The 12554-nt window shown below is 44.0% G+C and overlaps 1 protein-coding gene across 1 annotated transcript in view; it reads left to right on the top strand.

The window, feature by feature from the left end:
• The window catches only part of MTRF1L (mitochondrial translation release factor 1 like), a 281412-nt gene that overhangs the window by 112339 nt on the left and 156519 nt on the right, over positions 1-12554 (top strand). Inside the window, exon 3 of the mRNA XM_085612095.1 lies at positions 7342-7525. Within this exon, the coding sequence (XP_085468221.1) occupies positions 7342-7525 (184 nt within the window). The remainder of the gene's footprint in view (positions 1-7341; positions 7526-12554) is intronic.

Raw genomic sequence — 12554 nt, 5'->3', positions numbered from 1 at the left:
TCCCGCTCCCGAAGCCTTCGCTTCACCCCCAGGAAGCTCTGTCGCTGTCTCTGCACCTGCTGGGTAAAGTCCGGGTAAAAATTCACCGACGCATTCTGGAAGGGGACTGGGCCCGTCACCCTCGAAGCTTGCAGGATAGCGTCCCGATCTCGAAAATGAAAGAGCCGGGCGACAATCGGCCACGGCGGGGCACCCGCCTTGGGCCGTCCGCCCGGCACCCTATGGGCCCTTTCCACCGCAAAAAACTTCCCAAGGCCCTTAGGCTTCAGATGATTGAGGACCAAATCTTCCACAAGCAGGTCCGCCGAAGCCTCATCCGAGGACTCCGGGACCCCGATTACGCGCACGTTGTTGCGCCTGGACCGGCTCTCGAAGTCCTCCAGCCGGCGGGCGGCGAGGTCACTCTCGGCCCTCAGCTTCCGGACCTCGTTCTGCAGGTCCGCAACCTCATCAGTGAGGCCCGTGGTCTTGTGGTCCAGGTCCTTAACGCGCTCGTTTGTCTTGCCCAGGTCCGAGCGGATCAAGTTGACATCCACCAGGATGGCGTCCACCTTATGCGCCAGGGCCTCGAATTGCCTCCCCATCGAGGTCTGCATCCCATCAAGCGCGCCCATGACATCCTGCAGGGAGAGCTCCGGGGTCCCAGGCGAGTCCTCCTTCTGGGCATCCGGGGTCTGGCTCGATCCACTCGGCGATGTCTTCAGGAGGGCGTAGCGGTCCATACTGTTGACTTGGGAGTACGTTCCCCGCCTGGTGGACTTAGTCTTCAGCCGATCTCCTTCTGCCTTGCCCGACATAATGGACTCCAGGCAGTCCAATGCAGTGAGGACCGTCCCCTCTCAGAGAGAGGTATAAAGAGTGAGCAGGTCCACCTTGTTCCGCCAAAGTAGCCCACCGAGCGTCCCTGGGGTTTTAGAGCCACCCAGAGCACTACAGTGTCCGGGCAGACAAAGGGAACGAAACCGAAAGTGAAAGAGCGAGGGCCTCCGTCCGGTAGTTCACACCTCACCAGGCCGTTGTTGATCAACTAGGAGTCGGGCATCCTGCCAACTCTAGCCCCTGGCATCTCCGGGAGTTAGGCCGCAATCTTTCGCCAGTCATAAGTCCGGTTCCCGATGGGCGATCCGACCGCGGGTAGCATCAATCGCCTCCCTGACAACTCAGCAACACGGTGCCATGCATACCATCAGGATTAGAGTCAGGATAGTCGACGGAGGGCGCGAGGGTCTCGGGAGCTCTAAGCTCACGCGGCCATCTTGGTCAAGCGCTAGGCTCCTCCCCGGTCTTCTTTCTTTTTGATCTTCTTTGCTGTTTTGGAATCTGAATCTAAGGAAGGAAGGTTCTGGGTGCCCCTAAATACTACATTTAGGGGTGTTACAGGTGGGTACACCCCCTATCCTGCCACTTTCATGTGGGAAGGGGGCAGTGGCCTAGTCCTGATTGGGCAGGGCTCCCCTTCTTCAAGATGTCGAGAGCCCGGAGATGTATTTCACCTCGCCTCCCCCACCTGAGGGGTGGGGTTGGCAGAGGCTGGCACACCCCCTGTCCATCCTTGGGGTTTCCGGCTAGTCTTCCTGCCAGAGTGGGGGTTTAGAACTGGTAGGGGCCAGTTGCTGGGTACAGCAAGTGGCCTGGAGAAGCTCACAAAGGCGGTATGCCTTTGAAGCTTCCCATGCCCATCCTGGGGGAGGAGACCTAGCACCTCGCCCAAGATGTGCATTGTTGCAGGCCCAGGAGAGCGGATGGCTCTCCACCCAGGGGTCCAGCAACATGTCTCCTGTGTGGCAGCCCCTCAGACCAGACATGGATTGTAGGTTAGGTTCAGCGGGCATCTCTAAGATGCCCTCTGTCGTACATTGTACATTAAATCCTGCACTGGCATCAGTGCAGTTTTAATGTGCTGAGAAGTTTTGATACCAAACTTCTCAGTCTTCAGTGGAGCCATCATGGTGCTGTGGCGTTCGTGTTGACGATCTCCCAGCACCATATACTCTTAAATGGCAGCACTGCACTTACAGTGCCCAGGAATGGACCTGGGTACTGTAGGGGCACAGGGCTCATGCTCCTGTACCCACACCACTGGCATAGGGCACCCAGCTAGAGGGGTGGCTGATCTATGCCAGGGCAGTGTATTGTTATGGGCATGGCACACAGGGATGTGTGCCATGTCGCCTCTGTTTTGTTTTCTACCCAGACACTCAGCCTGCAAGGGCAGTGTGTTTGTGTCAGGGTACAGGGCCTCTAAGGGTGGCACAATAAGTGCTGCAGCCCTTAGTGGCCTTCCCAGGTCACAAGGCCCTGGGTACCTAGTGTACCATTTACAAGGGGCTGACATGAGGCCAGGGTTTGCCAATTTGGGTTTTAGGTTTCAGCACAGTTTTTAGGGAAGGAACATAGGCCCTGGGCAACTGATTGGCAGGAGCCCAGGACACACTCAGTCAAAGTACATTCAGCAATTCAGCAAAACGTGGGGGCATACCATGCAAGAAAGATGGCAGTTTCTCACAGGAATGGAGATGGGCAAGTAAAGACGGGAAATGGCAGGAAGAAGCAACAGTGAATAGGTTAAAATAATACTCGGATCATGGAAAAAATGTATGTTTATGTTTTAACAATATTTTAAGAAATGCATTTATGTACATATGCATGCATTTTAGTGGTATGTGTGTATTTCCAATGGAGATGTCCTGGAAACACAAGGACTCCTGTGGAGTGCTTGAAAACAAAGAAAAGAAAATATCTCCGCAAACCATGAGCAGTAGAGACATGCTTGGTCCATGTGCTGTGGGAGAGCCAAACACAAGAAGAGGTCATGACGCTCGCATGCCATGATGAATGGCTTCGAAGAAAATAAGAGCGATGCTGAAGTTTAACAATGGTAGGAGATGGGTGGCTTGTAAGCCCACAGATAGAACACAACAGCTCTCTGTGAGACAACAATAGATTTCGCACAGGTGAATTCTTCTGACGTTGCCAATGTTTATGTTTAAGTGATATTTTACATTAAGTGATTTAGCCATAATCTCAAAATGTGGAACTGAGGCCAAGGCTAGGGAGATTATGTGGCGTCCTTTTGGGCTAGGATGTGTCGTAAAGGCTCGGCTATAAGTTTCGGTGGCAGTTTTACATCCTTGATTTTGGGCAAATCACTTAATCTCGCTGTGCCTACTAAAAAGGAATGTGCCTTTGTGTAAAGTAACAGGCACTGATGTAAAAGGCTCCAATACCTTTGGGTGGTGTTGGTACTATATAAAACTGCCCCCTAAAAGGCAATTGTGCTAATGTAAAGTACTCCAGTTCCTTCGGGTGGTGTTGGCAGTATATAAAACTGGACAAAAAAGAAACTGGTGCTTATGTAAAGCACTCCAATACCTTCGGGTGGTGTTGGTGCTACATAAAACTGCACACAAAAACATTTAAGATCAAAGTTGTGGTGGAGGGTATCTGTGCAACGGAGTTCAACTGGGGAAAGCAACGGGTGGAAGGTGGACAGGCAACCAACAGATAATGCGGGCTGCCACAGTAAGATTAAGTGATTTGGCCATCATTGCAAAATCTGGACCTCAGGCCGAGGCCAAGGGTAGGGAGAGAATGTGGCATCCTTGGTTGAGGATGTGGCGTAAGGGCCACAGCTATGGACTGTGGAGCTAGGAAACCGGATCCGAGTTTTGTCGTCTGAATTAAATTCTTCATTCAGGGCAAATCACTTAATATCCCTGTACCTACAAAAATGAATGTGTACTTCTTTACAAGAACTGGTACTAATGTAAAACGCTCCAGTACCTGTGGGTGGTATTGTTGCTATATAAAACTGCAGAAAAAAAGCCAGAAAGAATCAGTGTTAGGGTAGTTTACAGTAGTGAACATGAGGAAATGCATTGTGTCAGCAACCACATGAAAAGGACTACTTTTGCCGTGGATAATTGAGGGGCAGACAGACCTTTATGTCATCAAAACTCAGTTTGGCTCCTTTGACGAGAATTTAAGTTAAGCAATAATGGCGCAGGAAAACACTTCACCGGTGAATGCGGAAAAAGTAAGAAAGTGTCCAGACGGGAGAAATTTTAATAAATGGAGTCCCACCCTAAGAAATGAGAAGCAATAAGGTGAGATATGAACAGTTTAATCATTTCGCACAGGAGAAATGTGGCTATGCGATTACAGCAGAAGACACTGGTACTTTAGAAGCTCTAACAGGCCCTGTGATAATGTATACCTGATTCACTTGAAGTCTGATTTTCTAGCTATAAAAACCATTGCATACAACCGCATATGGTGTCATCAATAGGACCCACACTTGCAGAAAATAAACTGAGACTACATGTATGCCAAGTAATAGCAGCCTTGCACACATGCTCCAATCAGCATGTCAGCTATACACTAACAGATCATTAAAAAGCAGAGCACCACCATTCACTAGAATGAAACAGGCTACAATCGGTGTTTAAAGCAGTGATGGGGTCGGTTGAGGGGTGATTTGTGGACGGGGCACGCATCGGGAGGTGCGAGGGAGCAAGCAGCGATGGAAGGGAGGGTGGAGGAAATGAAAAGCAGCAACAGTGGGAAGAACAGTGACGGGGAGGAGGTGATATGTGGGCGTGTGGCAGGAAACAGCTGGTTAAAGCACGAGCACTGTGTAGAGTGCTGAAAAAAGAAAGAAAATGGTAGGTCCTAAAATGATTGTAAAAACTGGAGCAGTGGATCTTTAGAAGTACTTAGTCCATGCTCTGGGGGAGGTGTAAACACAAGAAGAGGCACGACCATGCATGCCAGGGACAAATAGTGACAAAAAATATGAGACAGACAATGGACCAAGCAAATGCAGTGGAGTAGCAAGACCTTTTGCTGCCCACGACGGCCCCTGTGTTTACATGTAAGAGCGTGGTGTGCTGGCGATTTCCTGTCCTTGCCACCCCGTGACACACACAGGTAAGAGTGGGGGGGGGGGGCAGTCTGACTCCCCCCGAACTCGTGCCGCCCCCTCCCCTGCTACTCCACTGCACAAATGGCAAGCGTGTGTGCGAGCTGAAGTCCACAGATTAAACACAGGTCTATTCGCGACTGGGTATGCACAGTCTAGCCTAGACCTAAAAACGACTTGAGTATAGGAGTAAATGTGGATGCAAATAAAGGAAAACGGAGACCAAAAAGAATTTGATGATGACTTTATTTCTAATTAATGCAGTGCCCATTGCGTGTGCAAAAATTAATTTACAGCATATTTGATAGAAATTCTTAAGCTGCCATGTGAAAATACAAATCGTTTCAACCATATTTTTTCTTTTTAACAGGTTAAATTGTCTCCACTTTAATTCTACACCCCTGCTTCATGTTTGTGACTGTAAAGTTTATGTATATAAACCATTGCTTAACTTCAGAACCATCAACAAAACTCAGTCATTTGGCTATCCTAAGGCAGTGCTTTACCACCAACCATTCTTTAAAGTATTGTATTAATTTATCTTCTGTTTTAGAAGTCGTGCATGAAAATTGTTAATTGGTTTTGACACATTTTTCTTAAGACCATTACGGTTTATGCTAAATTTTGCAAATGCCACTCCGCATCTTTTTTGGTAAAACCCTTCTCATTGCCTAGACATTTTAACTTTTGCCACTTCTATTTTTAGGTCGAGCATTCAAGACCTCTTGTATATACTTATATCTTTATGTACTTTGTGGGGTCTGGAAATCAACCCTAGGACTTGTATGCTTCCGTTTAGGGACTCTCTTTTCTATTCAACTGCCTCTATTTAACTGTCGTGATAGAAAACGACCAGTAGAGGTCAGTAAAATACCAGAATTTCTTTCTGCTGCCGCACTTTAAAAAAAAAAAAAATTCTGGCAACTGCCTCTATTTACCTTTCTTGCTAGAAAACGACCAGCAGAGGTCAGTAAAATACCAGAATCACTTTAGCATTCTCTAGATTCCAGTCCATAGAAATTGTCTTCCACGAGCACCCGTAGACAATATTTTTTTCCAAATCTTGTATTTTCAGAGATATGACCACTGAAGTTCCCTGATTTTAATTTAAAAACAGAGCTTTGGCCAAAACCATTTCCCGCTGAAAGGCAATATTTCTCGCCATGTGTTCCCATACCTGGTGTGTCACGCAGTTTGGTGCTTACTTTCCCTCCATGTTAAAGAACAATAGATGTTTCAGCCCCCAGGTAATGTGCTGCAAAGCTAAATACATATAGGGTCCCAAAGGCGAGACCGATTGCATTGCAAATGCTTGTTAACTTTAACGAAGTCCCTCTCTATTTGTGTATTGGCTGCTTTTGTTTTAAGTCTGTCCTCATACATTTATTTTTTTCATCTTGATATTTATTAGTGATTGAGGATATTTTATTAAGGGTTCTTTAAAAGTATCTAAATATATTATTTGTTGCAATATCCTATGCAAGCTTTAGAAAAGCAGCTGCTCTGATGAACGTCTCTGGGACAGCAAATAATAATATAAATATAAAGATGTCTAATTGGATTCCAGATTTACCAGATGAATTAATAATACAAAAAAGCTTTGCAAACCTTAACTTTCTGGGCTCTTACTTGCCCCCCAAAATGTGGTTCTTGTGGCATGAGAGAACACACATTCAGGTTCTTCTCCTTTATTCAGCTCTCATTAATCAGATGCTGAAATGATATCCTCTGCTCGTGACATTAATGTGGATGATCAGCTGGGCCTTTTTAACATCCCCCCCCCCCTATTCCTCTGCACTCTACAAAGCCCCCACAGAATTTGAGGCAGGTATACCCAGACGTTTTGCTGGATATGTCTGCCAGGGCTGCAAGCATAATTCCAGTAAATCACATCACCCCCACTAAACCAGCTCATACTATTTTAAGGGCTGAACGTTAGTGGCCTTTGCGTGTCACTTTAACACATATCAAGCAACCAAAAGGAAACGGTGGGCTCAGCTATCTTCTGCATCGGGGTCTCTCTAAAGATCTGCTTACAAACAAATGGGGAGGAGTTGTAAATATCCCTTCTTGGATAAGGCGTCTCAGAATCCAACATTCAAGTGGCGCCACAGGGCAGTGGACAATATGATTGCCACGTGGGAGATGTTTATAAAGTGGTCCACCAGCACTTTTTGGCCTTTGCACAGCAGTTTTGACTGACATATATTAACTACATAGAATGATCATCCTGATAATCAATAGACAATTCTGTTGAAGGGATGATCAAAGCTTTCACGTTAATTGCTAGGTAGAAGACATAAGCTTGCTTTTAGTATTCTGCATGAGCATCATCTTGTGTTAAATGCAAACCACTTCATTTACCAGATTCTCGTAGATGGCATTCCTAGCCGAATTTCATATTTATGTCTTATTTGCAGATTTTCATGGTCTTGGTCCCCTCTGAAGAAACAGATGAAAGTGACTTGATCATGGAAGTAAATGCTGGTGTGGGCGGACAAGAAGCAATGCTGTTCACATCGGAGATGTTTGATATGTACCAGAGATATGCGGCATATAGGTGCTGGAATTTTGAAATACTTGAGTATTTTAAGAGTGAATTAGGTAAGTTGCAGGCGCAAACGCAGAAAGATTACTCAACATAGAAGTAAGAATTACTTACTTTTATACCAACATTTAAGCTCTTATACATTATAAAATATGAAACAATTAGATTTTTTTTTAACTTATGAAGAATTTCCTTTAAAGCTTGCGAGATTAATAGTTTCACATTTGGAGAGAGTAAACAGCAGGCTTGGCATTAGCCTTTACTTAACGTGTAGTAACGCAGACTCCACATGTGGTTTCTGCTAATTACTACAGCAAGACGGGCCATCCTCCTGGGACTGCTGTCCACAAGTTCTCTCACTGCACCCACCACCTCTGCCCCACACCCTGTCCTGAGTGCAGAGACCATGGCTATAATTATAAACCAATCACCCTCCGATAATAGCTAAACCATCATGTGTTACAATAGTGTCCTGCTTAGAACCACTAACAAAAAATACAAATCTGATTCGAATTAAAATGTGAGACTGAGATAGTGCCACCCCAAGAGCCTTGTAATCCTGTTGTGTAGTGAATATGAAAATTACATATACAGTAAAATATGCACTGATTTGATGAAGGTGCCTGAGAGAATCCTATACTACAAAGGTTTACTCTGTATAGGTAAACTCCCTTTGTTAATCTGGCACATTACTTCTGATTCTGAATGCCATGCCGCATTTCAAACTGTAATGTTTATATATGCTGTGAGAAAGTAATATTGCTTTGTGTTTGCTTTTTCCGCCCTAAGCTGGCAGGTATGGCCAGCCATGGGTCCCTTGCTCACTTTGCCACTGGATTCAAGCTAGCCTGGCTAATGAGGGCTGTTATCCCAAAACTGGTCCCAGGATGCTTGTTTCCGTTCCAGGGAAGACCTTGCTTGGCAGTTCGGGCTGTATTGTTCCCATGAGGAACAGGGTCATGACTGATTTGCATATGGCTGGGTCTGAACTGGGCTGGCGAAGCAAGCTAAAGAACGATGATGGATTCAACTCAGATCTGTGACTTGGGTGAGTGTCTGAAAAGTTTCAGTGCCCCGTCCATCATCTCCTTGTGTTTGCAAAGTAATATTGCTTGACAGCACATAACGTTCTAGTGTCATGAGTGTAGTATCCAGCTGCTTAATCTTTTTAAGTGGCTGTGTACACCTTAGATGGCTAGTCTGGACCATTTTATATCTGAGTGAGAGCTCTGGATTAAATTGAAAGTACGAGAGAGAAAGGCGAAGGTGTGGAAGGACACCTTGCTGCAGACTCTAAGAGTTCAATCCAGGCGTTCTGACATTTTCTTCAAGAGCTTGTCTTTGTGAGGTTACCTTTTGGAGCCCATTCCCCAATCTGTAATAACTTTTTTGATCAGATGTCATTGGTGTAAGAAGCCCTTTCCCTAACCACTAATGTTGCTGGTGTGAACGGTTGAAGATTACCTGTTAGATTGTAAGCAATTTCTTGAATCTCAGATTCAGCAATAGAGGTAATACATTTCATGGCTTTGCAGCTCCACAAAGTGTTGCCTACCTCATATTATGAATTTCTCACATTCTAGACCCTCACGGGAAGCCAACAAGGATTTGAAGAAATAACCAGTGTAGTCAAGATGGAAGATGGAAGATAGAAGTAAGGAGTGGTTAGCTATACCCAAGCTGCCACTGCTCCTGAAATAAATCAATTACTTAAATGAATCATAGGCATCAAAGCTTCTCCTTGGTACGCCTGGCATACAGGCAATTTAACCAAGTTCAGAACGACTTTCTGTAGAAGGTAATAGGTGATAAAAGAAATAGCATACTCAATCGGCTCAAGAGACAAATAATTGAATTGCCAATGAAGAATTCAGTTGATTATTCAGAGATTAAATTCAAATTTTCTAATTTATGTAGTCTGCCAATTTTATGTCATCAAAATGACGAACCACTTACCCTCAACACCACATCCACCCTTAGTTATGTCTCTTTCCTGTAAATTACATCTTTGTTTTTAGTCAGTGTTTTGTTTTGCTTACTTTTTGTTTTGCATACTTATTGGGCTTGCACTCGTGAACATTGCTTCTGGAGAGAATTGTCTGCAGTGGAATGCAGTGTGCTCTGTTTGACATTTCCTTAGGTAGCAGGTGTCTGATAAAAATTGACTGCGGGAAAGGTGTTCACACATAGTTGTGTGAAAGAGGTTTTTGCCAGCTCCATCATTATATATTCACGCCTAGTTAATAGAGACACCAGCTGCCTCCAACTGCCTCAGCAAGTTTCCTCTCAATTCAGTTACAGCTTAGTATAGCATCCTACCACAGATGTAACACACCCGTTTAAAACACAAAAAGATAATGGATTGCAAACATCTAGCAATCTCTGCGCTCTTTTTCTACAGCTAGACACTGATTGTTGACTGCCACGTTCCCATTACTGCCACACCTGTAATATCCAAACCCTTTCTCAGTTTGCCTACCTTCTTGGTTCTCGCTCCTCACATCCCACATGCTGAATTACCCCTTTCATTTTTTACAGCCAAGACTTTCCCCATAACCTCTTTTAGGGCTCAGAAATTCATAACAATTTTACTAGCCCTGCAGGTCTACTAACTTGAATAATCTACTCAACCTAACTGTAATGTAATTGACCTTGACCTGGTCTCTAATTGTGTGATCCTAGGCAAATATTTTGTCTTATGGAGCCGCTTTTTTCTTTATTATCACATGAGAGCACCTTCCAATATGCAAGTTCACTATTTCTCTTGTACAAAAAAAACTTCATTTACTAGGCTAAATGTTTGCTCTGTGTATATTAAGTCTGGAGCCCACATATAGCATATAAGGTACACATGATCCCTGGCTTGCCTTTTAGTTCACTAATAGCAGGAATATTTCCCAGTTCATGTTTAAAAACTCACTTCTCATAAATATGTCACTAAACCATAATGTGGTAGCACACTGGAATTTACAGATCGCACATTTTCCATTGAAATGGCCACAAAGCGTTCCCACTAACATGTAGTTTTACTCATAAAGTAATTGGCGCATAAACCATGTTTGGAAATTGAGTTTCAGCAAAACTATTTAAAATTTGCTCATCACCAAATAAAGTGTTTGAATTTTTTTGATCCTATAAAAATCTTATTTTCATCACAGAATTACAAAATGTGTCTTCAAAATTAGTGAAATATATTTGAAATGTTTGAACAGTTCACATACTAGCTATTTCAGTGTTGTGTGGAAAAAAAGCCTGAAATCTTGTAGCCTTTCATTTCACATGCTTTGAACAGAGCGATTGTCACGCAGTTCACTTTGCAAAATTCTTTAACTTCATTCACAGAAAGAAAAGTAAATGTAGGAAGACAGACTGACTTTTGATCTCTGTCTCTGAAAGCTGAGCAAATGTGACAAGATTTAAAGACACCTATTTTGCTCATTCACTATGTGAGCAAGCAGAACACCTGCTGCCAGCTCCCAGAACAGGCGAATAGGCTAAAATTCTTGTCCTGATTAAATCTGGCGCTATAGCGAGTGTACTTTTTTTAGCCCTGTCTTATGATGCCATTTACACTGTTTCTTTTCATTTTATCTCCATAACACAACTCTGAAATTGTTCCATTTGTCACAGCTTTATCAAATATCTGGTCCTTCACTCACTACAGCAGATTGTGGAATTTTTAGAACGTGTATGCCAATTGCAGTGTTTGAAATTCATGCCAAATACAACCTCCGCCTGGGGGGGAGGGAGGGGGGGGGTTGGGAGAAGAGAAGAGCTTACAGATAATGCATCACTTTGGCTTTATTAAAAGATGGCGACTGCAGGGTACAGGGTTGGACATTGGTGCAACTACAGTAAGATACAGCTAACAAATCGAAGGCCTTACATTTATCAATAAAATCATAAAAATCATGGGGGTTGTACAAATGCATTGGTTCATGAAGATATCACCCAACAAGGGTGTGTGCTCATCAGGCCTCACGATCAATCATAGAACAGATAGAGCTCCAGTATGAGTTTTTGAAAATATCTCAAACCATAGAGTGGAATTGTTGACATGTTCATCCATCTTGATCTCTCAGCCAACTTTTATGCTGTCTCCCGCGCGAAAACTCATCAAAATGCTCCATTCCGTCACTGGTTCCACAGAGCTAATAATTCAATGTTTTTTTATTGATCTAAAACAATTAATTGAAATAGCTCAGACTCCGTGCATTAATCTCCAGGCGTACAGCAGTCATCTTTGTAATGCTGCAAGAGTCTGCCTTTCACTCTTCCCTTTCAGATACACACACTCCCCAAAATCCTTTTCGGGGATGAAGTTTATAATGCAGCCTTACACAGGCGTAATTCCAGCGCTGCCTAAACGTCTGCAACACCAAGGACTATTTCACACTTGTTTCTGCCAGCCTGTCCCTTCTACTGAATAAACAGAATGATGAAAACATGAAGGCACATTAAAGAGCTCGAACATAGAGGCCAGACACATTGCATAAGCCCATCACCTGCCTTCTTTCACCCAGTCACATTCATGTCTTCAATTAACAACCGGGGTTAGTGACCCAAACTTGCTGACCCAATATATCTGAGTGAAAAGATTAGACTTTTTCATCTGCAGCATCTCTCCTCTTTCTGAGCTACTGGTGTGTCGGTTATGGAGCACAGCTAGAAACCTTTACATTGTACTTTTTGGTCATCCAAATAAATACAGTTGAAACTCCCACACCAGTCAGTGTTCAGTAAACAGAGAACACAACTAAAAACATAACTCGGCTGAAGATCTTTAATCTATACATTTATTATCGATCGAACCGAAAACCATTTGATCACCCAGCTGCATGGCACAAGATCCAACAAAATAGGACAGCAAGACTCATGGGATGCATAACATAAGAAACATACCATCACCAACGCTAAAATACCTGCACAAGCTTCTAATGAGTGCCATGATAAATTTAAACTTCCTATGCCTCACATACAAATGCATCCACCCTGGATTCCTCAACAGTTCTCGTCCAGTCAAGCATAGTGGCTAAACATATGAACATCAAGATCCGTAGGAAACGGAATGGACACTTTTTCATG

The sequence above is a fragment of the Triturus cristatus genome, chromosome 6 (genome assembly GCF_964204655.1).
Source record: "Triturus cristatus chromosome 6, aTriCri1.1, whole genome shotgun sequence".
NCBI lineage: Eukaryota > Metazoa > Chordata > Amphibia > Caudata > Salamandridae > Triturus > Triturus cristatus.
This window is presented reverse-complemented; position numbering and strand designations above follow the sequence as displayed.